The sequence below is a fragment of the Hyaena hyaena genome, unplaced genomic scaffold, assembly GCF_003009895.1.
Source record: "Hyaena hyaena isolate Hyena2069 unplaced genomic scaffold, ASM300989v1 scaffold_870, whole genome shotgun sequence".
Classification (NCBI taxonomy): Eukaryota; Metazoa; Chordata; class Mammalia; order Carnivora; family Hyaenidae; genus Hyaena; species Hyaena hyaena.
Window position 1 is genome coordinate 291,123 of NW_024081505.1, and position 26,249 is coordinate 317,371.

Below are 26,249 nucleotides of genomic sequence, written 5' to 3' on the forward strand. Positions count from 1 at the left end.
TCCAGCCTCCCTGGGCTCCACGCGGACACCCTCTCAGTAAGGCCTGGGAGCCTTTCTCTAGGATCCCGGATTTTCCAAACGGATTAAACGTGGCATTCCCTCCTTCCCTCCTCGGTAGCAACCTAAAAATAGCTCGTCCGGTGGGGGGGAGGGGAACGGGAGAGGCTCCACCCCTGTCTGGGTTGGGTGGGGAGGACGTCCCGGGAGCTCAAGGTGTCGGGAGACCCGGGGGCGTCCGGCTGCCTGTACGGAAGGCTCTCTCGCCCGCGGGCCCGCAAGTCGGCTGCGCTGGGGTGGGCGGCTGGCTCTGTCCCCGCCGGGGAGGGCGACCGGGCTCCACGACGCTGGGGGAGCATCCCCGGCCGGCGCGGCGGCCGGCGTTCCCGGAACGGCCCCCGGGAGGTTGGGGCGGTGGAGCGAGCCGGGAGAGGCGGGGCGGGGGCCGAGCTGGGGAGCCCGCTCCGGCAGCCCCCAGGGGAGCGGGGCCGCGTGGGAGAACTATGGCAGGAATTCGGCCCGGGAGGGGCGCGGGTGGAGAACGCCCTCGCCGTCCGAGCTGCGGGTGCCGCGGACTGCAGGAGGTTAAACATTAGCGGCTCCGACGCCCTGCAGGGGATCGACCGGCCGCGGAGCTGCGGATCAGCCTCTGGACCGCCGCTTCCAGCGCCCCGCGCGGGCCCCCAAATCCAGCTCTCTCGGCCTGCCAGGGACCGAGGTACCCCGGGAGGGAAGCAGGAATGACTGCACCCCAGGACTGGGCTTCCCTGGATGGACAGACTTGGATGCCTACTTTTTGAAAAAAAGTAAAATGGCTTGGGGGGCTTGATGCTTTGAGTTCTGCAGGTAAAGGGGGACCCTTTGGTGATGAGGTGATTTAAAAACAAACATTGGCATCTCTGGTTTGTCCCTCTTGCACTCTGGGGCTGGAGATTAGCCGGAGACAGCAATGGTATTTTCCTTTTGAAGTCCATGCAGATAAAGTCCAGGGGAGACTTGCCTTGTATAGGACGGAGCGAAGGTCTAGAAGGGGGTCCGTAAGGCCTGAGCAGGGGCTCGCCTTCACCCAGCACTCCTAAGGGCCTGGCGCCTACCTGCCCCTGCATTGTTTCCGGAATTTAATTTCTAACAGCATAGCACTTGGAAGAGAAGCCTGGTGAGTGAGGTGCTTTCACTGTGGCCTCTCATACTTCCGTCTGCAGACAGAGCGAGTGGTCTTCCTCCTGTGTCAAGGTCCCTCATCACTTCCTCCTGGCCTCCTGGAGCTGAGGACCCGCCAGTGAGAACAACCCCAGTTAGAGAAGGCCACTCCTACAGTCAAGTGGTTGATAAAGTCTTTTTTTTTTTCCTTGTCTCTGTCAGCAGGAGGGTCTAGAGACATCTTCATCATGTGGAGATACTTTTGGATACCATCCAACTTGATAAAATGGTCTCACTAAGGTATATGCTTCAGGTTGGGAACCGGATCCTGAATTCCTTTGTGGAATGTAACGCTTCTTCCACAGAGCTGAAGTTTGGTCAAAAGGCCTGTGGCTCAGTAGACACAGACAGGAGCAGGGAAGGGGCAACTTGGTGGGCTGTTCTGAATTTCCTTGCAGCCCCCTTTTGGAAAGGGCCTGTCTTGGTTAGCAGGGTTAAGGTTAACTACCTGCAATACCAGTGAGGCCTTTGTACCTCTAGGAGGGGATTCAGTGAGGCTCTGATGCCTGAAGGAATAGAAAACCTACTAAGAAGCAGCGACTCCTCTATGGGAAAGAAAGCACCAGTATATTATTCGAAACTGGTATTCTTTTGGATGTAAAAAGCAGTAGTGATTTTTGACAATTCCGCACCCAGGAAGATAGGTCATGTCAATTTGTAGTCTTCCCCTCTAAAATTCTCCTAAGCAATGACAGTTAAAGCCCTTGCCCCAATTTTTATTTGACTTTATTAAAAATTTTTTTCATGTTCATTTATTTTTGAGAGAGAGAGAGACTGTGAGCAGGTTAGGGACAGAGAGAGAGGGAGACAGTATCTGAAACAGGCTCCAGCCTGAGCTGTCAGCACAGAGCCCGACACAGAGCTCAAACCCACGAACCTCGGGATTATGACCTGAGCTGAAGTCCGGTGCTTAACCCAGGTGCCCTTCCCAATTTTTATTTTAAAGAAAATTCTTTTGTGGCAAAAACCTAAAAGAGGCTCTTGAGAAAACCATTGGTACTATTTTTTAAAAATGCCTCCTTACAGAGAAATACAGGCTACCAGTTACAGAGTAAGTCACCGGAATAAAAAGCAGAGCATAAGGGGTACAGTCAGTGATAGTGTAGTAGCGATGTAATGGGACAGATAGAAGCTATGCTTGTGAACATAGCATAATGGATAAACTTGACAAATCACTAGGTTGTACACCTGAAACTAATGTAACATTGTGCGTCAACTAAACTAAAAAATGAAGAAAGAAAAATACTTCCTTAAAGTTAGTGGGAAGGGAAGCCAGCTGTAAGGGAGAGCTGTGTGCTACTTGATGGTTCTGGGAGTAAATACAGCCCCCATGAAGGGCATGAAGGAGTGGCAAGGGTACACCTTTCTTTAGAAAACAACTGAATCAGGGAGTAAGTAAGATGTGTAATGATAGTGTTCCAGAAGAGCTCTTGAGTCACCCCAGTCTTCTTTGGGATCCCTAGGGCTCCCTTGCCTCTGGTGTGAGCCTGGCTTGTTTGCAAACTGGGAAGGTTTCCTTGGCAGCTACAACAATTAGCACTAATGACATGCCCGGGCTCCCAGGGCGCCTCCGCCTCCGGCTGAAGGTGGCTCTGGAGCCAGGGCAGGTTTGGAAACGATTGCCTGGCAGCCGCCTTGGTAGCTTGACTCCTCTAACAGCTCCTTTTGGCTGCATACTTGAGGGAGCACAAGAGACAGTAAGGTGGCAGAGGAGGTGGTATAGTCTAGCCGTCAATTTATAGTAACATTATCAGCCATTTGATTGATTTTGTGCAAGTTATCTTTGACAGATTATAGAGGAGCAGGTTTCAGAGGAACGGTAAAGTCTCCAGGAGTTGGTTCGCTGTGGGAGGACTTCTTCGTGAGGTGGTGAACCCCTCATCACTGTGGGTGTGTAAGGCAAGAAAGCTTGTTTTCTTGGCTGTGGGATTGCCCCAGGTATAAACCATCTCTTCAGTAATGAAGCAACCTTGGAATGCTAGGATAAATAGCGTTCTTTGGGGTCCACTCATTCATGACATTGATCTAGGATTGGGAAGTTTCCTGGGACCCCATCAAAACATCTAGAGATGGTTAGCACGGCCTTGGATTTCCTAATGATGGCGAGTCATTTCTGCCTTGTGTTTCTGTTCCCAGATGTGGGGAAAGCAGTGTGCTGAGAACTCAGTCTGGAGAGAGCGCTGCTTTCCTGCCCATGGGGGTACGTGGTTTCCAGGTAACCTGCAGTACTCTCATTTGGCTTTGTCTCCTGGCATCCCAACCTGGACACAAGCTGTGGAGTTGAGTCGTGTTCAGCTACGCTCTGTGGAGATACAGAGAGAATTTTGGGTCTCCGGCACCGATCCTGTTGTGAGTTCCTGTAAAATCTTTCCGTTCTTGGAGATTGGACAAGAGATCTCAGGTAGTGTCATTTCCATGATGAGAAGTAATCTGTGTGTCACCATCATCATCAGCAGGAGGTAGCCTGACATAATTCCAAAGCTTTGGAGTCAGAACCTGGTTTAAATTTTGGGTTCGTTACTTAGCAGTTGAGTGACTTGGGGGCAGGTGTCTTAGCTTTTCTGAGCCTCAGTTTCTACATTTGTCAGATGAGGCAAATGAGAGCTACATACAAGGTTGTATGATGGCTAGAAATAGCAAGGCTAGCACAGTGCCTGGTACACAGAAACACTGACCCTTCTGCTCAGGTGAATGGCAACCTGGAGTACAAGTAATATGCTAGGGGTTAGAACAGAACAGATATGGATAAGCCATGGCCTCATCCCTGGGGGAACTTATAGCTGAGGGAGAATGGCGGGGGGAGGGAGACAGGAATGTCCTGGTATGGCCTCTCTTTGGTACACCCACTGCACCATGTAGCTCCTACCCTGGCACTTATCAGTCTGTAGGGTAATTTCTGTGTATTTTTCTCTCATTCTGGAGAACTCTGGAGCCAGACACCATCGTTTACTAGTCGTGTGACTGTAGGAAAGTCGTTCTGCCTTCTTGGGTCACATTTAATTTTCTTCCTCTGTACCCTGGGTTGTAATGAGAACTAAGTGGGGTAGGGCCTGGCATGCCTTACAACTCTGTGTGGAGCACACAATTCCAGAACTGTTAACTAGTTTTATTAACAACAGCAGGGAGTATTGCCTGGGTCACCATCAATTCTGAGTGCCAGTCGTAGTGCCTGGCACTTAGTAGGGGCTTAGGAGTCATTTGTTGATGATGGATGCTGCATAGTCACACCAGTACAGACTGGAGTATGGTGAGGTGCTCAGAGGAGTGTATACGCGATTCTGGGAGCCCAGGGGAGGGCAGGGCTTTCTGACTGAGCCTGGGAAGGATTTATGGTGGCTGTCAGGTGTGAGGAAGGTCTTGAAGCATCCATTCATTCATGTGCAGTAGGAGCAGGAGGAAGTGGTGGAGGTCCATCTCTACCAATAGGCAGCATGGCATAGTGGCTAAGAGGTCAGACTCTAACCAGGCTGCATGGGTCTGGATCTTGCCTCCTACGTCTGGGACAAACTTCTTTACTTCTTTGTGGTTTGCATAATATTAGTACCTCCTTGAGGGCTTGTTCTGAGGATTACATGAGTTATTCTTTTTTAAATGCTTGCTTATTTATTTATTTATTTATTTTACAAATAGTTTATTGTCAAATTAGTTTCCACATAACACTCAGTGCTCATCCCCATAAGTGTCCTCCTCTATGCCCATCCCCCCCTCCCCCCCACATCCATCAGTCCTCAGTTTTTGTCAGCATTCAAGAGTCTCTCACTTATTTATTTATTTTGAGAGAGGGAGACAGAGTGCAAACGCAAGCACAAGCAGGCGAGGGGCAGAATTGCAAGCAGGCTCTGCACTACCAGCGCAGCGTCATGGGGCTCGATCTCACAAACTGTGAAATCATGACCTGACCCCAAATTAGGAGCCGGCCACTTAACCAACTGAGCCATCCAGGTGCCCCTACATGAGTTATTCTTTATAAAGCACTTAAAAACAGTGCCTATAAATAAGTATCCCAGAGGTATGAATGTGTGGACAGCAAGTAATATAGTAAGTGGGAGATGCAGCTAGAAAGGTAGTTTGAAAACAGCTCATAAAGATCTTTTTAAAAAGTTTTTAAATGTTTATTTATTATTGAGAGACAGAGAGAGACAGAGCATGAGCATGAGAGGGGCAGAGAGAGGAAGAGACACAGGCTCTGAGCTGTCAACATAGAGCCCGATGTGGGGCTTGAACCCACGAATCATGAGATCATGAGCTGAAGTCGGACACTTAACCGACTGAGCTACCCTAGCGCCCCCATAAAGATCTTTGAATATCTTTTTAGGTATTAGAATTTAGAATTAGCCAATGAAGGATGCATAAAATCCATTTCCATATGGCCAAAGCCCAGTGATGGCTGCCCCTTTTAATATCTTATTTTATTATTTTTTATTTTAAAGAGAGAGAGCACAAATAGGGAGAGAGAGAGAAAGAGAGAGAGAGGAGTGAAGGAGAGTCTCAAGCAGGCTCCAGGCTTAGCACAGAGCTTGATGTGGGGCTCAATCCCATGACCCTGGGATCATGGCCTGAGCTGAAATCAAGAGTTGGTCGCTCAACCAATTGAGGCACCAGGCGAGCTGCCCCTTTTAAAGGGCATGCACACATTTTGCCTCAGTCCCCAACACTCTCTAGCACAGTTGTTCTGAATCAATAAACCTAGAGGTTTGCATTTCTTTTTTTTTTTTTAATTGTTTTTAATGTTTTATTCATTTCTAGGAGAGAGAGAGAGAGACAGCGTGAGCAGGGGAGGGTCAGAGAGAGAGGGAGTCACAGACTGAAACAGGCTCCAAGCTCTGAGCTGGCAGTCAGCACAGAGCTTGACGCGGGGCTCGAACCCACGAACCGTGAGATCATGACCTAAGCGAAAGTCGGATGCTTAACCGACTAAGCCACCCAGGCGCCCTGAGAGGTTTGCATTTCTAACAAGTTCCCAGCTGCTGCTGCTGCTGCTGCTGGTAGGGACCACACTTTGTGAACTGCTGCCTAATTATATCTTGGACACTAAGGTAGGGAATCAGTTGTCATGGCCCTGGGGGAGTTTGGATTTGCAATTTCTGGTATAGTCATTATTGGAAGGCCAGATCTGAAGGTCCTGAGAGAGATGAGACAGCGAGAAATAGATTTGGGAGTGGCTGAGGCTCAGCCTAAAGTAAGCCTTCGGTAGCTGACGCTGTGGTTATGTGTCAGTTCCTCTTCTGGAAGAGTGTGCAAGGAGGGATGGGTTGTGAATGAACAGCAGAGTTCATGGGGGCATTGTCCCCCCCAACTCTCCCCCCACATTGAAGGAAGGGTAAAATGATAGTAACTGTTCCAGAAAGAGGCTGGACGGAACATTCAAAGAGGTAGGAGAAGTGAGAGAGTTGCTGATGGTGCTTTCTTGGCCTTAATCTTAGAGAGAAGAGTGTGGGCAAACCTCTGAGGCTAAAACTTTTATAGTTACACGCTGAGTTCTAGGTGAGCTCCTAGACGGGAAGGACAGGAAGCAGGTATCCTGTTACCCCGCAGCATGCCTGGTAACCTTCTGTTGCTCCGAGGCGTAGCTTGTTGTGGCAATGATTCCTGGGGCTCCAGTGACACAGTGGCAGCTTGGAGCTGAGAATGGTAGGTATCATGTCTCCTGTCTCCCTTTTTTTTTTTTTTTTTAAAGTAGTGCAACACGTTAAGTAGAAATGGGCTGATCTTCTTCTCATGGCCGTGATGGGGGTGCACGTGGCTGGATAGTTTTGGTTTTGGAGTATATTTGGGGGAGGGGTATCTGAGAAAGGGAAGCATGGAACTGAAGTGGAAAAGGGGGGTCAGTGGCAGCCTGTGGATGGTCTTCAAGGCCAGGCTAAGGGGTTTGGACACTGTACTGTGGCAACAAGGGGCCACGCTGAGCTCCTGGGTAGAGGGCAGGTGTGTAGTTTATATACCTCAGTAGCCCCAGTCAGTGCCAGGCACTAGGCCTGGCTCAAGTAGGCAAGCTGTGAATGAGAAGGGGGATGAGTGAATGAATGAAGGAGTTTGAGGCATAAGGGGTCATGATCTGATCAAAGCGAAGTTTCAGGACAGATAGCTTCAAGAATCAGTGTTCAGAGTTCACAAGCTTTGGAACCAGATGCACCTCCAGCTGTACTTCGAGTCTGGCCTCCCAACCTGGGACAAGACTCCTACCTTCTCTAGATACCAGTTTCCTTGTTTGTAAAATGGGAATAGTGATACCTCTTCGTAAATTTGTGTTTACACAGTTTGTGTGTGGCACTCGATGCTCTGGGGCTGGGACATTACTGAGTACCTTCGCCTTGCACCTCCTCCGAATCTCAAGGACCCTATGAGCCTTCACCTGTCTTTCTCAGGTGAAGGCTCAGGGAGGTCAGGAAAGGCCCTTTCCCACTTTGCAAACTCAGCCCCACCATTTCTTCAAGGCCTTTCTCCTTCGTGAGGTCAGTGACTTCTCTGACTTCATCTTGTGCTGAGAAGTCTGATCTAGAAAGAACTTGTTAAATAGGGTCACCTGTACTCCTTGTTCCCCTGGTCAGATTCAGAGTTCAAGGGCGGAAGTTGTATTTTTTAAATAAAAATTATGAAAGTAATAGATGATGATGTAAAGAAATTTGAATAGTATGGAAAGGTGGGGAGGGGAAAATCAGTCTCCAGGTTCCATTCCAATCCCAGAGGCAACCATTGCTCACAGCTTGTTTATGTTTATAGAAATACCATAGTCTATGCTTACAAAATGTTGGAGATAATGAATCATATATAGGAATAATAAATTAGTATATTTTATTTAGTTATTATTATATATGAGTAATGAATTTGAATCATTCATGTATGTGTATGTACATGCATATATATTTTATATGTAACATTATCACTATTGGTCTGTGTAAGGCTTCCCTGTCTATCCATCTCCTGTTGATGCAATGTCCACCTATTTATTTATTTATCCCTGCTTCGCACCCCGTTTCCCTCCTCCTGTACAGGCAACCATTCTAATGTGAGATATAGAATATAGATATATAGGTATATAGAATAGATATAGGCAGTTACAGAAGTGATACATACATATCTTCATTTTTGCAAATTATTATTAGATGTGATTATATTATCATTCAAACAGATATGGAAATCTCTCTCTGTGTGTATATATATGTATACACGCTCATTATTCTATATCAGTGCATGAATAGTAGCCTTATTATTTTTTTTTAATGTTTATTTATTTACTTTGAGAGAGAGCATGCACATGTGAGCAGGGGAGGGGCAGAAAGAAAGGAAGACAGAGAATTCCAGGCAGGCTCTGCACTGTCAGTACAGAGCCCAACATGGGGCTCCATCTCAGGAGCCATGAGATCATAACCTGAGCTGAAATCAAGAGTCCGATGCTTAACCGACTGAGCCACCTAATAAGTTGCCTTATTCTTATCAATACCTACATAGTATTTCGTTGTACAGAGATACCATTTGTATCCACTATTGTACTTTGTACTTCACTTTCTTATATTTTTTCTTGTACTTTGCTGTTACAAACAACACAACAGTGACGGGCTTTGCACAAACACCTTTGCACACTTGTATAAGTTTATCTGTAGGACAAAGTATAATTCTTAGTGGAATTTTCATTTTAAAAACCTATTGCTACTGTCGGGTTACTCTTTAAAGAGAGAGAACAATTTCTGTGACTACCTAGAGAGTGGAGAGGAGAATCTGAGTCTTTCGACGACATGTTGGGCCTCTTCTCAAACTAGGTTTGAAAAAAAGACCACAATGGATTGAGCACAATCTGTGTGCAGAGACATGGCTGCCGTATCAAGCATCCCCATCATTTTACTCACATCCTACCAGGAGAGCATAGTCATAGGGTCACACTTTGCAGCTGGGGCCCCTGGGAGATGTAGTCTACTCCTGTTCTGCTATAATCTTGTAATTACAGGTGGGAGGATAGGATGCAGTCAAGGTGAGTGGCTCTGCCTCCCACGGCAAGTTATTGGACTTGATCCTGAGATCAGTTTGGGTTGCAGAAGGACCACTTAGACACTTGACAGCTCCCTTTGACAAAGATGCCTGGCAGGCACTCTTGCAGTGGATTTGGGCACGGGGCACGGTGGAGGGGACTCAATGCCCCAATCTTCATTACAAACCTGAAAAGTAAATCCCTGCTCCCCATTGGACACAGAAGGCTTCAGGATGGGAATCTGCGATTTGAATCCACCTCGGTGTGATTATAAAGCCCACACCCTCGCCTTACCCAGCTCCTGCCATGCCTGAGCATCCAGGCATAGTACAGATGTTGCACACGTCCCTCACCTCACCCCACTTAGGCTCTTGCTGGCCAGGGGTACAGTACACGTGGCCACATGCATTTTGCCTAACTTGGACTCTCCTCACTTTCCAGGCCCTCTCTCAACTCGTTTGCTTGCTGCCGTGGCCTTGGTGGCACCCCCCCTCGGTGGTCAGCCCAGGGCTCCCCCAGCCCATGCAGTCCCCTGCTACCTTTGCCGAGGGTAGCCCCCACTTTGGGGCCTACCCACTCCCTACCTTCAAGTTCCAGCCTCGCTCTGAGAGTGTGGACTGGAGGCGCATCAGCGCCCTGGATGTGGAGCGCGTGGCACGGGAGCTGGATGTGGCCACGCTGCAGGAGAACATCACTAGTGTCACCTTCTGCAATTTGGACCGGGAGGCGTGCAGCCGCTGCGGACAGCCTGTGGACCCGGTGCTGCTCAAGGTGCTGCGCTTGGCTCAGCTCACCATCGAGTACCTGCTACACTGCCAGGACTGCCTGAGTGCCAGCGTCGCCCAGCTTGAGGCACGGCTGCAGGCCAGCCTGGGCCAGCAGCAGCGAGGCCAGCAGGAGCTGGGTCGCCAGGCCGACGAGCTCAAGGGCGTGCGGGAGGAGAGCCGCCGGCGTCGCAAGATGATCGGCACCTTGCAGCAGCTGCTCCTGCAGACGGGGGCCCATGGCTACCACACGGTGAGGAGTGGCTGCAGGGTGGGAGACAGGAGGCCACCCAGCCACTTGGGCCACTTGGGCAGTACCACTGCCCTGGACCCTGGGGTTGCTGGGGGCCGTGCATACTGAGGTTAGAAGCAGATGGTAGAGATATCTCATCAAGTTCTGCACAGTGCGCGCGTGCGCGCGTGTGTGTGTGTGTGTGTGTGTGTAGATTGTAGATTGTATTGTGTGGCAAGTGTGCATATGAAGGATGTGTTTGCATGTGTGCTTATGGAGAGGGTGCATGTCCAGGATGTGCATGTGTGAATGTGTGGAGGATAGTATTTAAGAACAGTGTGAATATGTGTGTCTCACATGTGAATGTTTGGAGCAAGCATCTGTGCATGGTATGTGTGTATATGTATGTAGAGTATGTGATGTGTAAAGTGCTTGTGTGTGAAAGTGTGCATATAAAGATGTATTTATGCTGTGTGTGAATGAATGAAGGACTTGTGTGTGTGTAAAGGTGTATGTATTTATGGAGGGCAAGAATGTGTGTTTGAAGGGTTTGTGGGTGCATGTAGCAATGTGATATTAAACGGTGTATGTAAGAGGTGTGTGTGTCTGTAGAATTGGTGTGTAGCAATGGACTGATACTACCAGGCCCATTCTGGAAAAGTGACCCCGTCGTTCAACCAAGTGATGGTTCATTATCCAGAGTGGCATTTGAACATTTGCACCTGCATGGAAAGTGTGGCCTGGGGACAGCTGCAGTTTGATCAATTGTCATGGTGGCCAGGCCCTGTTCTTAGGATGCAGGCACAAGTCCTGCTCATTCAGGTTTTCAAGAAATTTGTAGTTTAGGAGTGGGTATGGGACAGAAGGAATCGTATGGTACAATGTTAATTGATTGAATGGGTAATTGATATAACTGATGTAATGTTAATTACGATCAAAAGGGTCAGAATCTCTTCAGTAGTAAACGATAAAACACCAGTCTAATTTGGCTTAGGCCAGTAAGGAATTTTGGTTAATTTAACTGAAAAATCCAGAGCCACGGTGGGACTCAGGGGTGGCTTGTCCTAGGAATCAGATGGTGGCACTAGAATTTAGTTTGTCTCTCTGCAGCTCTTGGTGACTCTTCCTCAGTGTGGGTTCCATTCTTAGGAAGATGCTATCTGTGTGGCAGCAAGTTGGGCCACAGCAATGCCAGCATCTGATTTTCACAGGTTCAAGGCTGGAGTGATGGAGGGCCTACTTTGGTCCCGGAAACCTGGCGAGTATTTCACTGTCTCCTGTGTTTAGCTGTGTTTGGGTCTCCTACCCATTTTGGGACCACTCACAGGTTCCTGGGAAATCAAGGTTGTAACTGGCTTTGTCTAGGTCACAGGTCCCACCATGGAGCAGGGGATGGACCAAAGTCCATGGATGGAGAGTAAAGGACAGGGTAATTCCCCAGGAGAAAACTGGGGTTCTGTTCTCAGAGGAAAAAGTGGTTATTGTACTATCATGACCCTTGGATGACACCTTCTAGAAGTTGCATATATCACTTCTGCTTACATGTCATTGGCCAGAATGCAGTCACATGGCTGCACCTGGTTGCAAGGGAGGCTTGGACATATAGTGTTTATTCTCATTAACCTCATGACCGGCTAAAAATCAGGGTTTCTAGAACTAAGGAGAAAGGGGCAAGTTATTGGGGGCAACCGACAATTTCCATCTCGTTTGTGTAAATTTAGCAAATATTCTGCCCTCTGAGTCTGATTGAGTAGGATTGGCAGCCTGCAAAGTTGTGTTGGAAAAATTTTTAAGTTTTGCAGTGAACACACAATGTGATGGATTGGCAGTGTCTGAAATGCTTGAGGAGAGTGTAGTGGAGTTAGAGATACTATTATTTGCTATCCTATGCTCTGGTGGTTCTCCACTCTGGGGTGGGACCTGGGCATTGTTTGTTTGTTTTTTTAAACTTTTTATTGTGAAAAAATGTAAACATGTACCAAAGAGAGAGTATGGTAATGAGCCTTCATTTTTGCACTACCCAGCCCAGTCATTGTCAACCATGGCCAGTGCTTCTGCGCATGTTCCCCTACCCACTTCCCCCAGCCCTGCATTACTTTCAGGTGTGTTAGGCATATGGTGTCATCTCTAACTGTTTCAGTATGGATCTCTAAAAGGCGAGGACTCCGACTTTAAACATAAACACAAGACCATCATCACGCCTGTGAAAAACCAACAAAAACTCCTCAGTATAAATCAAATACCCAGGCAGCACTCACTGCTCCCTAGGGCACTGGTAGTATTCAAATCAAATTCTTCATTTCTGAAGCAGCCCAGGGATCCCAAAGAGATGGGGATTTGGATCTTGGGAGAACCCCAGGCTGAGCCAGGTGATCTAATCCCGCACTTCCCACTGTTTCTCTTCTGTGCAGTGCCACCTGTGTGACAAGACGTTCATGAATGCCACCTTTCTCCGGGGCCACATCCAGCGCAGGCATGCGGGCATGACGGAAGGTGGTGAGTGTAGGTGGCCCTCCTGGGACGGTGGAAGGGCCTGGGCTGGTCTTCAGTGAGTGCGGGGCACATACACCACCACAGCTGCCCTCAGGCCTCATCATCCAGTAGAGGAGGTGGTGATCCCGCCGTCCACACTGGGGAGATCCATCCCACATAGGCCTGGGAGGGTTTCTGACAATGTGTGTAGAGAAAAAGGGAGTCAGACAGCTGGGTTCCATTGTTAGCTTTATCCCTTTCTACTATGTGACCACAGTCTGTGCCCCTCCCCTTGAGTGTCAGTGGCCTTTGCTGTGAATGGGGCAGTCAGATGGGGTGACTTTGGAGGGTCCTTATCTCTCAGCCTTCTGTGAATCTGCTCTTCTCTGATGCTAACCATGAATGACCTTCAGTGGGGTTAATGAGCAGTTAGACTGGTTCTTTGACTTTTTGTATGTACATGAGCTTATTATGACTTAATCACTTTAATTTTACCATTTCAAATCCAAAAGGAGTATAAAGACTGTATGTTTTCCCATAAAGAGATTTGCATACTTTATATCCATTTTTAAGGTTCCATAAGAAATAGCTGCTAACAAATAAAATAAATACAGATGTGAAAATATAAATCACATAACATAAATCTAAAAAATATGCCATTAAATAAAACCTGTTTCTTATTTTTCTTCATTTTCATTTCCTTTCCAAAGAGCAGACTTAGGGTATTTTTAAAACATTTTTTAATGTTTATTTATTTTTTGAGAGACAGAGTGAGTGGGAGAGGGGCAGAGAGAGAGGGAGTCACAGAGTCTGAAGCAGGCTCCAGGCTCTGAGCTGTCAGCATAGAGTCCGACATGCGGCTTGAACTCAAACCGTGAGATCATGACCTGAGCCAAAGTCGGACGCTTAACCGACTGAGCGACCCAGGTGCCCCATAGAGTTTTAAAACAGCACCATTTACCTAGTTGCTATGCATTTATTAGATATCTAATTATTTTTGATTTTACATTGGAGGCTGCTAAGGGAAAACAGATTTTCTACTTCTTAAATGAAGTTTTCTGATAAAAAGGTAGGTCTTTGAAGAGACATTTGTATACTGATGTACATAGCAGCATTATTCACAGTAGCTGAGATGCAGAAGCACTCAAACTAAATGTCCATGCACAGATGAATTGATAAGGAAAATGTGGTGTATGCAAGCAAGGGAATATTATTCAGCCTTAAGAAGAAAGGAAATTCTGTAATATGTTACAATAGGAATGAACCTTGAAGATATTATGCTAAGTGAAGTAAGTCAGCCATAAAAAGACAAATACTGTATGATTCCACTTCTATGTAGTATCTAGAGTGGTCACATTCATACAAACAGAAAGTAGAATGGTGGTTGCCAGGGGCTGGGGGTAGGGGGACCATGGGAAGTTATTTAAAGCATACAGAGTTTTTATTTTACAAGAAGAAAAAAGTTACAGAAGTGGATGGTGGTGATGGTTACATCACATTATAAATGTATTTAATACCACCGAACTGTACATTTGAAAATGGTTAACATGTGGGACTTAGTTGTTGAGTTTCCAACTCTTGATTTCGTCTCAGGTTGTGATCCCAGGGTCTTGGGATCATGCCCCACGTCGGGCTCTGCGCTGGGCATGGAGTCTGCTTGAGATTCTCTCTCTCTATCCTTCTGCCTCTCTCCCCCTGCTCAGGCACATTCTCTCTCTAATTAAATCTTTAAAAAAATGGCTAAGATGCTACATTTTATGTTATGTGTATTTTACCACAATAAAAGAATTGGACAAAATGCCTTTAACCTGGAAAATTTAAATACAGAAAAGTAGAAAAGAGAAAATAAAAACCATCAACAATATCACCTAGTTAATTTTTTGGTGTGTTGTCTTTTATTATTTTTCTGTGTACATATATAATCATATAGTATGCAGCTGTGACTATTGCTTATTTTCAGTTAAGAATATATCACATTTTCCAATGTCATTCAATCATCTTGGAGAACATGATTTTTAATGGCTAAATAGTATCTCATAATGCAGTTATCATAATTTATTTCATGATTTCCTACTTTATAGGGGTTACTTATAGATTTTCCTGTTATAAATCATATGATGATCAACATTCTTATATGCAAATCTTTGGGCATATTCCTTATTATTTTCTTAAGGTTAAGTGCTTAAGGAGAGGGAAAATATGTTCTTAAGGCCACTTTTGCTAAATTAATATTCATGACCTTTTTATTCTCAGGCAGCTGGCTCTTCAAATACCTCTACTCTCCTATTTCATATCATCCTAAATCGCTTTGTTAACCCAAATTAATTTCTACTGTGTCTAAAATTGCTCTTTGCAAAAAGTCCAGTCTGAGAAAAACCATCTCTCTTTTCAAAGAAAGGCTTAGAGCTTTAATAACAGCACCATCTATCTAACAGTCACTAAAGGTACTTCAAAAAGTAACAAATGTGGGGGCACCTGGGTGGCTCAGTCCCTTAGGCATCTGACTTTGGCTCAGGTCATGATCTCAAGGTTGGTGAGCTCGAGCCCCACATATCTGCGAGCCCCGCTTCTCTCTCTCAAAAAATAAATAATAGCAACTGTTCAAGTATAATTGGTGTCTTTTTCATTAACCTGTAACTCTTGGTTTATCTATATGTGGTTTGGTTAGAATGTTCTTTTATAATTCATTCTTTTTTTAATCTTAGAAAGTTTAAAGTTTACACTTAAAAAACTTTGGCTGAAAGTGTTCTTCATAATGTACACTTCTTTTTCTTTTCGTTTGAAACTTCATAGTATATTATATTTCTGAAAAAAAGGGAACTTAAAACTACAATTATTTTCACTGCTTCAAACTCCTCTCTGATGGCTGTGAGGATACATAGATACGTTTTTTGTATCAATAATCACTGTGTACATGCTATTTGGTATTCTGCTTCTGTTACTCTACCAATTTTGCATTTACATTTGTGTGTTAGTATTGCCAAAATAGTTATTTTCAACGACAGTCATAGTTCACATTTATTGAGCAGTCATGCCGGGGACTATGCTAAGCACTTTGCACTGTCACCTTTCATCCTCACGATAACCCTCTGAGTTAGGTGCTTTTATTATCTACATTTTCCAACTTGGGGAAACGGAGGGTCAGGGAGGTTATGTCATTTGTCCGTGGTCAGTGTCCAATGGGAGTGGCAAAGCAGTCTCAGACTGAGGGGTGACAGATGGCATAGGCAAGGAACTGCACGCCGCTAAATTTCTGACTTAACCTGTTCACCCTGTCTTTGCATGGAGCCCACAGGGAAGCAGAAGAAGCAGGAACAGCCAGTGGAAGAGATACTGGAGGAGCTCCAGGCCAAGCTGAAATGGACCCAAGGGGAGCTAGAAGCCCAGAGGGAGGCCGAGAGACACCGGCAGCTACAGGTGGGCACAGAGAGGAAACGCCAGGGAGACCCCTGACGCACGGGTGTCCCACAGCACCAGAAGTCTGGCTGGTTTCCCGGAGCTGGGAGTCAGAGCTAGGATGGCATCTTCCAGGTTGTGGCAAATGATCTTAGGTCGTCTGCAAAGGAAAATTCAATTATATTTCCAGATCTGTATGGCCAAAAGTAGAGGAGAGAATTGCTGTGTCCTGCATTATTCAGCACCCTCTGCAGGCATTTCAACCTGAATGTTAACTTCTTACACTACACTGCTGGTTGGCTTTTTGAGAACAGAGATTGGATAAACTCCAAAGTCCAGTCCCGAGGACGTACTTAGTAGATAATTGTAGAATGAAAATATGTGAACTCATTCCTTCATTTCTTCATTCTACATTCATTTCCTCAGCATCCATTTATTGAGCACCAACTATGCCAGAACACAGAGAGAGACAAGGCAGGGTCTCTATCGTCGAGGGACTTTACAGTTCACATAAGACTTGTCCCACTCCATGTCCAAACAATGTGGGATGAATGTTCTTTGGGTCTCCAGAGTGACTTGCACAGACAAGGGGCCCTAGCAGTTTCTCAGTAAATATTGGCCATAACGTGGAGTTAGTGATTCTCTTGTTCCTGCTTTTCTTTCCAGGAAGCAGAAATTGCTCGTCAGAAGGAAATAGATGCTAAGAAAGAATTTGATGAATGGAAAGAAAAAGAGCGGGCCATACTATATGAGGAAATAGACAAGCTAAAAAAATTATTTTGGGATGAATTTAAAAGTGTTGCCAACCATAACTCTACTCTAGAAGAGGTACCCAACACAAAAGACTTTCAATGGTTTTTGTTTGTTTGTTTTTTGGGATTTTTTTTGCTGAAAATCTGTTTACTTGTTCTCAAAATTTATTTCTTCCTTTGTACTCATTTTATTTCATCTGCCACTGGAGGCTAATCTGTGAGGCTGGATACCAGAGGCCAGTGCCAGGGATTGAATCCCTGCTCTATCACATTGGCTTGTGACCTTAGGCGAGTTACTTAACTTTCCTGTGCCTCAGTTTCTTTTCTCTAAGATAGATTGCTGAACTGATTAAATTAGCAGATAGAGAGCACTTAACATTGTCTGGTATATAGCAGGAACCCCCTAGACATTGTTTATTTTTGCAAAGGGCTTTCTTTGGTCACTGGATGAAATATGAGGCAAATTTAATGAATGCATTTTTCTCCCAGTGGGTATTTGCTGAGCACTGGCTACATGCTAGGCCCTCTGCTGGGTCTGTGGAGATCACACATGATGGTAAGATTTACTGAGTGTATTAACTGGTTCTAGCCCCTGTGCAGAACACTTTTAATTCTCACTAACAACAAAACAACCTTAACATTCTCAAAATAGGCTCATTATTAGTTTATAACTTCCTTTCTGTTTTTTTAATGTTTATTTATTTTTGAGAGATAGAGACAGAGCACGAGCAGAGGAGGGGCAGAGAGAGAGGGAGACACAGAATCCGAAGCAGGCTCTAGGCTCCAAGCTGTCAGCATAGAGCCCAATGCAGAACTCGAACTCACGAACTTATCTGGAAAGATAAGAAGCATATAGCTCTTCCACAGATTTACATTCATCAGTTTAATTTTGTTAATTTTTGTTTTTTTTAATTTCTGAGAGAGAGAGACACCATGAGCAGGGGAGGGTCAGAGAGAGACGGAGACACAGAATCTGAAACAGTCTCCAGGCTCTGAGCTGGCTGTCAGCACAGAGCCCGATGCGGGACTCGAATCCAGTAACCGTGAGATCATGACCTTAGCCGAAGTCAGATTATCAACTGACTGAGCCACCCAGGAACTCCTGGTTTATAATTTCTTTTTAATAGCTCTTAAAAAAACTATTATTATTCCTCATTTACAGGTGAAGGCGTTGAGGTTCACATAATGTGCTCAAGGTCACACAGCTACTAAGAGGTAGACCTGGGATTTGAACTTAACTTTTTTAAACTTGAAAGCCTCTGCTCTTCTACTGGATATACTGTCAAGTTAATTCAGCAAAACCTTATTAAGGTTATCCCGAGACTGTATCTTCCTATATAAATCCATATGACTAAAACCATATCAGGGAAAACGTTTTGAGGAGAAATATTTTCAGAATGTATTTAGCTCTTATTGGTCCTTCTAACATCAAGGAGAATCATTTCTTGTTTTTGAAAATGAACTGTCTGCGTTTCTCACAATCATTCCGTGTTTTGCTAAAGAAACACCTGGACAACTTTTTGAGTAGGAGCTTGTCATAGGATATGCTTGGAGTTTTGGGTGATCCATCTGCTCAGTCTGAGATGGGAAGCCAAGGTTAGGGATGGCTGAGGGGTCGAGAAGAGAGCTGTGTGTGTGTGGGGGTGTGTGTGGGGGGGTGTCTGTAGTGACTCAGTCTCTCCCATCCTAAATGGTCCTGCAGTGTGGTAAGGAACGATTTGTGGGAGATAAGATGTTACCCCACCATATGGACCTCATGGTCTTACCCCCCAGCTCCATGGCCCCCTCCACCCCAGCTGGCCTGCACCCTGCTGACTCACACTCATCCCCTGATGTGGCGCTAGCTGACCAGACATTTGATAGATAGGTATTGATTTGACTTTGGAGCTACTGTTCAGAAACCACCCCATCAAAGGTCAGAGGGTCATTTTGGCTAAGAGGGTTATTTTGGTTATTGTAAGTTTTGGTGAATGAGGACCTACTTCTTACCATCCGTGGTTTCTTTTTAACTTGGATCACATTTTCCTAAACTGAAACATTTTTTAACATTTTTTTGTCTTTCCTCTGTAGGATTGCTTATGCTGTGTTTTTATATTTATGTGTCTCTCCCTGTCCCCTCTCATGTGACATTTCATTATTTTATTTTTATTATGGGAACCAAACTGGAGACTCAATTCTCAGTGTATTTGGATAATTTTTTTTTCTAATTCTGGGGAGAAAAAGAGAAGATTTCATTTAGAGTGAGTGTGAATGACACTGTAAGACCGTCTGCCTCATAACACAACAAAAGATTCTCCTTGCTGTCAGGAGGGCCATTGAGAGGGAGATACTTTTTGAAGATATTTCTCCTCAAAATATCCCCCCTGGTACAGAAGTCTGTGAGGTTACTTTGGCTGATTTCCCTGACTGAAGAGAGAGAGATAAGATGTAGGGCAAATCCAGCAGCCAAAGGAGTCCCCATTTGAATGGAAATTACCGTGCAGCTTTGTAATGCCAGGAGAGCCAGCTCTCTGGGCGTCATAAGCATCGGTGTGAAGGCAGAAATGACACACGAGAAGCGGAGGGTTGTGCACACACTTGATAAAGCACTTGACTCTATGAAAATACTCAAGGGGTTTAGAAATGGTTAACATTTGGACCGGATATTGCTTTAGCAGTGGAGAAGAGTTAAAGATTAGCAAGCATGATATCAGGTTAAACTCAGCAACTTGCAGTTCTTGAAAGCTTTAATGGGTCTTACTGGTTTTGTATAATAGTAGAGATGGAGGTAATTTACTTTTGTGAATGCAGCAGTGACATATTTAAAAATATGTCTTCCACCATAAGTGGAAAGGCCTCTTCTCTAGGATCCACTTTTCTGTACCTTTTCCTTCAGATTACACACAGCTGGCTGAGGAATTGTTGGATATTGGTGATACCACGCCAAGCCACACAAAGCCTGGTCTTTTTGGGGACAACCAGGATTTTTTTTTGTGGGAGGAGGGACAGGAGTCTTCAGGGAATGGTCCAGAATACCTGAGAATACCCCTATTTGAGACTGAAGAAGAAAGGGGGCAGCTGTCTGGTGAGCTCCAGATTTTGGATGCAGCAAAATTCTAGTGCATTTGAAATTGTGTTCTTGAATTCTGTTCTTCCCTGGGAACTTGCGCTCCTGTGTGAGCACTGAGCTCTTGGGGAATCCTGGTGAGGGGGAACGCTCACCTGTGTGTGTGTTCGCAGGCATGTAGATGTCTGGTGAGGACAAGATGGAGTTTGTAGTTGAGTAAGGTGTGCCTTTTTGACATTGCTTGAGGTGTAAAAGACAACATCAAAGATTAGATCCTCATTTAAATACAACTCTATCCTGGCCTTTTCAGAAACTGCAGGCATTGCAGTCCCACAGTGTGATGGAGTCCAACCTCGGGTCACTACGGGACGAAGAGTCTGAGGAGCGACTCAGGCAGACTCAGGAGCTCCGGGCCCTGAAGGAGAAGATGGAAATCCAGGTGAGCTAATGTCTCTTGCTTTCCACTCGCAGACAGCCATGTTGTCTTCCAACAAAATGTCTCAGTCTTGCTTTATGGTGTTAACAGAAGCTGAAAGACATCAAGTTTTATCTTGTCAGACCTTCTGCCAATACATGGAACCATGAAATAGGGTCCTTAGGGTTCTCAGGTGAGGCTGCTGATCCACACGAGTGCAGTATCAGGTTTGCCTGGGATCTTTTCAAAACACATACAGTTATGTCTCTTACTGGGTGCCTTTACCCTCATTTTGATTCTACCCAGTTAGAAACAACATTTAGGAAGTGCGACAGTTTACCTGGGTTTGAAGGTATTTGGGATGGATCTAGTGATGTGACGGTAGATATTTAACAACCACTCTGCTTTAGTAGGTAGCAGTTGCCATTTTCCATGGTGTAAAATTTCCCTTGGTGGCCAATGTCGTGGAATTGGGCAGGCTTGTGCACAGTCTGCTCTCATGAGTGGCAGGAGGTGACTGTGGCCACCACCGGATGAATCGTGCAACAGTCCAGCGAGAGGGTCTAAATCACTGATAATCCCATGGCAAGGAAGGGCAATGGGGATCATTACTGAGTCAGGTTGTGCTTCTGTTTCTGCCTAAGATTGTGAAGAAAGGGATTAAAGTCTAGTTAACCGCAGTAAAGTGTTTCTACTGCTTGATGTTTCCTTTCATAAGTTTCCCATTAAGAGAAGCTAATTTTTTTTCTATGACATCTGTTCACATTCTTTTGCCTAATTTTCTAACGATTTCCTTACCAATTTTTGAGTTCGCATAGCACATGGAAGTGAATCCAGCCCTCCTCCATTCTTCTGCTTATTTTGTCCACAACGTTGGTCCTTCAGTTTTCTTTATTGTGGTTTGGGTCACGCAAAATTAATAATGTTTATGTGGTGAAAATGATCAAATTATCAATCTTTCGTTTATGCCGACTCTGAGCTTTAAAAAGAAAATATTTCTGTGTTTTATTTTAGTGCTTTTTTGGCCTCATTCATTCATTCATTCATCATTCATACTACTTTACTGAGATATGATTGGCATGTGAAAAGTTGTATGTACTTGATGTATACAACTCAGCGAGTTTGGGGATAAGTACTCACCCTTGAAACCATCACCACCATCAGTCTGCCATCATTTCTATCACCTCCTAAAATTTCCTTCCATCCTCTTTATCTCTGTGTGTGGCAGTAACACTTAACATAAGATCTACTTTCTTAGCAAAGTATACAATACAGTATATATATCTTGCATAACAAACTTTGTACCCTTTGACTGTGACTTTCCCATCTTCTCCCTGTTTTAACCCCTGATGATCACCATTCTCTCCCTGTTTCTGTGAGTTTGACTATTTTAGTTTCCGCACGTAAGTGAGATCATACAGTATTTGTCTTTCTTGCCTGGCTTTCGGTTAGCATAATATCCTCTAGGTTCATTCATGTTGATGCAGGATTTCCTTCTTTTTTTAAAGCCAAATAGTATTTCAGTGTGTGTATGTCCCACATTTGCTTTATCCATTCATCTACCAATGGATTATTAGGTTTCCATGTTTTGGCTATTGTGAATAATGCTGCATTGAACATGGGAGTGTATCTCTTTAAGATCCTGATTTCAGTTTTTTGGAGGAATATCCAGAAATGGGATTGTTGGATTATATGGTAGTTCTATTTTTAATTTTTTTAACAACAGAAAAACAAGTTTATTAGCAAGTATATCTCGTGTTCACATGGGAGATACCCTGGAGAAATGAGTTAACTCTTGTTTTTAATCTTTTTAGGTGCTCCCACTCTGTTTTTCATAATAACTATGCCAATTTACATTCCCACCAACGGTGTATGAAGTTTCCCTTTTCTTCATATCCTCGCCAACACTTGTTATCTTTTTTTTTTTTTTTTTTTAAATAACAGCCATCTTGACAGGTGTGAGGTGATATCTCATTGTGGTTTGATTTACATTTCTCTGCTGACTAATGACATTATAGGCCTTTTGGGGGGAAATGTGTATTTGGGTCTTTTGTCCATTTTAATTTTTTTTCAAATATTGAGTTGTATAAGTTCCTTATTATTTTGGCTATTAAGCCCTTATCAGATATATGGTTTGCGAAATATTTTCTCCCATTCTGTAGGTTGTTCTCCTTTTGGGTAGAATGTTCTGTATGTCTGTTCGGTCCATTTGGTCTAGTGTGCTGTTCAAGTCTAGTGTTCCCTTACTGCTTTTCTGTCTGGATCTCTCCATTGCTGAAAGGGGCTATTAAGGCCCCATGCTCTTGCTGTATTGCTGTCTATTTTTCCTTTCAGTTGTATTAATATTCACTTTATATATTTAGGTGCCCTGACATTGGGTGCATATATATTTCAGTTGTTATAATCTGTTGATGAATTGACCCCTTTATCATTATATGGTGATCTTGTCTCTTGTAACCATTTTTTTTACTTTAAGTCTTTTTTACCTGACAGAGTGTAGCTACCCATGTTCTTTTGGTTACTGTTTGCATGAAACACCTTTTTCCATCTGTTCAGTTTCAAGTATGCCCTTAAAGTGAGTCTCTTGTAGGCAGCACATAGCTGGCTCTTGTTTTTTTAGTCCATTCAGTCATTCTTTGTCTTTCAGTTGGAGTATTTAATCCATTTAAATTTAAAGTAATTATCAGTAAGTAAGGACTTACTATTGCCATTTTATTAATTATTCTCAGACTTTTGTAGTTACTTTGTTCCTTTCCTTCTTTTTTGCTGCCATCTTTTTTTTAAGTAATTTTTTTAATGTTTAGTTTTGAGACAGAGAGAGACAGAGCATGAGCAGGGAAGGGACAGAGAGAGAGGGAGACACAGAATCTGAAGCAGTTCCAGGCTCTGAGCTGTGAGCGTGGAGCCCGACACCGGGCTCAAACTCCCAAACTGTAAGATCGTGACTTGAGCCAAAGTTGGATGCTCAACCGACTGAGCCCACCCAGGGGCCCCAGCTTCCATCCTTTTTGATTTGATGGTTTTATTTTGTAGTGGTATGCTTTGATTGCTTTATTTTTTGCATATCTGCTGTAGGTTTTTTGTGATTAGTATGAGGCTTATGTAAAACACCTTCTAGGACAGCAGTCTCTTTTAAGCTGATGACAACTTAACATCAATTGCATGTAAATTCTCCGTACATATACTTCTCAACTTATACCTGCTGGGATCTGCAAGCCAGCCAGCTGGATCTGTGGCTGGTTGTTGAGATCCGTGTGCCAGCTCTATAAGCTGAGTCAGCTGTGTCCTTTCCTTCAGATCTGACAGGGGTGGGACAGAAGTGGGCCTCCTGGGCAGCATCCCACCCAGGCTGGGACCGCGGGTGTTCACTCACTCTCCCTTTCCCCCGTGGGAAAGATTGGGGGCTGAGGAGGTCTCCCTTGGCACTGAGCTGTGCCACCTTGGGGGAGAACTGATGTAGGTAAAGTGAAACTTCTCTGGAATGTATCTATTCTCAGGTGTTTTGGTTCCACTGAGGTGCTGGGTTCCTGGGCTCCCATAAAGGAATTCTCATTGTGGAGGGTTTGAGAGCTGGAACCTCTTATTTTACCGTCTTGCTGATGTAACTTCCGTTTTTTAAGTTAAGTCTGTAACCCCCCTAAAATTTATTTTGGTTTAAGATATAAAAAGAAGATTCAATTTCGCATTTTTTTTTCCTAGGCAGTTTAACCACCTTTTGAACTCCATTTGTCAATAATCTATCTTCCTCCAGATTAAGATTCCATTTTTCTCCCCCGTCTTGGTCTGGGCTTTCTACCTTTTCACTACACTCCCTAATCATGAGCCAGTAGTTTTTAATTCCTGTGTCTTTATACTATATTTTATTTAATTAATTTTTTAAAGTTTATGTATTTGAGAGAGAGTGAGCATGAGCAGGGGAGGGGCAGAGAGAGAGGGAGAGAGAGAATCCCAAGCAGGCTCAGCACTGTCAGCATGGAGCCCGATGCGGGGCTCAAACCCACAAACCGTGAGATCATGACTTAAGCTGAAGTCAGACACTTAACCAACTGAGGAACCCAGGTGCCCGCTATAGGATATTTTAATACCTAGGGGCCCATTTGACACACTTTTTTCTTTTCCAGAAAACGGAATGGAAGAGAAAAATGAAGGAACTGCAAGGGGAGCATGCAGCCCAGAAGCGAGAGGTAGCCCTTCTTGGGTGGTCTGGGGTAGCTTGGTTTCCTGTGACCTCCTCTCATCCTACAGCACCCCCATCCTCCACCCCTACCCCTCTCGAACTGGTTGGCAGGTATTTTGTTGCTGATACACTTCCTGGTGGCTGACTCCCATCCATACAGAGAAGGGGTCCACGGCCTGGACTGTAGCCTCCGGGACCAGGAGTAGGGCCCCCAGGCCTTTTTTTCTTAACCCAACACATGCTTCACACTGTGGTCCTCTCTGTAGGGACCCCTCAGGCCCCGCGAGGAGGGTTGTGCCGAAAACATCCGATGAATTGCCTGGCTATTTCATGTTTGGGCCCTTCTTTGAAACCCCACTCAGGAGAGAAGCAGGCGGATGGGGACCTCAGCCGTAGTGCAGAGGGAGCACAAATGGAAGGGCTCCGATACGGAGACCACAGAACGCAGAGCAGCAGGCCTCAGGTGGAGAAAACAGCTGCTATGAAAATGCCCCTGAGGAGGGAGCAAGTTGCAGAGGAGGCCGATTAACAAGCACCCTCTGTTCTGCCTATAGAAAGCTCAGAGAGAAAAGATCAGAGGCTGACATGTGATAGACACCCCCAATTCCTTTAATACCCATCTTGATGGTTTTATTTTATTTGAAATGGTTTAGGATGAGAAATACACTTAAATGTATTCAAAAAGCAGAAGAAATATATTAAGGTACACTCAGTGAAGTGTGCTGAAATATATTAAGGTTCACTTCCTCCCCATCTCCATTTACCCACCCCCAGCAACCCCCCCCCACAGCTGACCTTTACTGCTTTCTAGTGTAGTTTTCTAGAGTTTCTTTATGCAAACATAAATAGTATTCTCTCTGCGGTTACAATAGCATGTGACCATATTTTCTTCACCTTTTGTTTTTACCTAAAAACACAATTTGAGGACTTTTGAATGGCTTCGGGTTACCTGACTGTCCTTCAGGGGATGGTCACGCTGGACAGAGAGCCTTTTTGCCCTGGTCTTAGGGGACTGTGTGCAATTCTTCCTTTCCCTTAAGCGCACCTTGGAAGGTAGTCAGTCTTGTTAGAAAGCCAGCTGTCCAGGTCAGGAAGCCCTTCCCCTGCTTCAGGCGAAACTCCGGCCAGTGTTTGCCTACAGGTGCAGGCCCGGCCGATCCCGGGCACCCAGAGGTCCTTGTGGACATTTGACTGATGGACTCCCCTGTGCCCACCAGCTGCAGGAGCAGAATGAGAGGCTCCAGGCCTCCCTGTCTCAGGATCAGAGGAAAGCAGCCGCCCAGGCCCAGCGCCAGATCAATGCCCTCCGTGCCCAGCTCCAGGAACAAGCCAGGCTCATCACTTCCCAGGAAGAGATGGTAGGTCTGTCCCTCTTCCCAGCCAGGCCTCTGCGCCCCTAGACCTCTTCTCTGCGAGGCTCTCCTTCTATTCTCTGGGACTCACTGGCACTGGTCTCATTAGTCAGGCTCTTTAAGGAGAGAGCAAGGTCCTCAGGCTTCAGGAGCACAGAATGGTGAGGATGCAGGCTTTCTGCAGGCGGAAGATGTGCCTGTGTGCTGCTGGGTTCACAACATCAGAGACCATCTCAAGACAGGCACCTTGTCAATACTTGGCCTATTACTTCATTTATTTATTTATTTTTTATTTTATTTTATTTATTTTTATTTACAAATAGTTTATTGTCAAATTAGTTTCCACATAACACTCAGTGCTCATCCCCACAAGTGTCCTCCTCCATGCCCATCCCCCCCTCCCCCCCACATCCATCAGTCCTCAGTTTTTGTCAGCATTCAAGAGTCTCTCATGGTTTGCCTCTCTCCCGTTCCCCCACCATT

At 45.1% G+C, this 26,249-nt stretch overlaps 1 protein-coding gene across 5 annotated transcripts in view; it reads left to right on the plus strand.

The window, feature by feature from the left end:
- The first annotated feature begins 232 nt into the window (after positions 1-232).
- The window catches only part of DZIP1L (DAZ interacting zinc finger protein 1 like), a 41,822-nt gene continuing 15,805 nt past the window's right edge, over positions 233-26,249 (plus strand). The window contains exons 1-9 of one of the 5 annotated variants that reach the window (XM_039220209.1): positions 233-278; positions 3,334-3,412; positions 9,602-10,177; positions 12,568-12,652; positions 15,924-16,045; positions 16,691-16,852; positions 20,133-20,261; positions 24,359-24,421; positions 25,632-25,772. In XM_039220209.1, the coding sequence (XP_039076140.1) occupies positions 3,392-3,412; positions 9,602-10,177; positions 12,568-12,652; positions 15,924-16,045; positions 16,691-16,852; positions 20,133-20,261; positions 24,359-24,421; positions 25,632-25,772 (1,299 nt within the window). In that variant the 5' untranslated portion in view covers positions 233-278; positions 3,334-3,391. Of the gene's footprint in view, positions 279-645; positions 716-1,415; positions 1,438-3,333; positions 3,599-6,782; positions 6,829-9,601; positions 10,178-12,567; positions 12,653-15,923; positions 16,046-16,690; positions 16,853-20,132; positions 20,262-24,358; positions 24,422-25,631; positions 25,773-26,249 lie in introns of those variants that run through there. The other 4 variants (XM_039220212.1, XM_039220210.1, XM_039220208.1 and 1 more) reach the window with 4 other exon arrangements.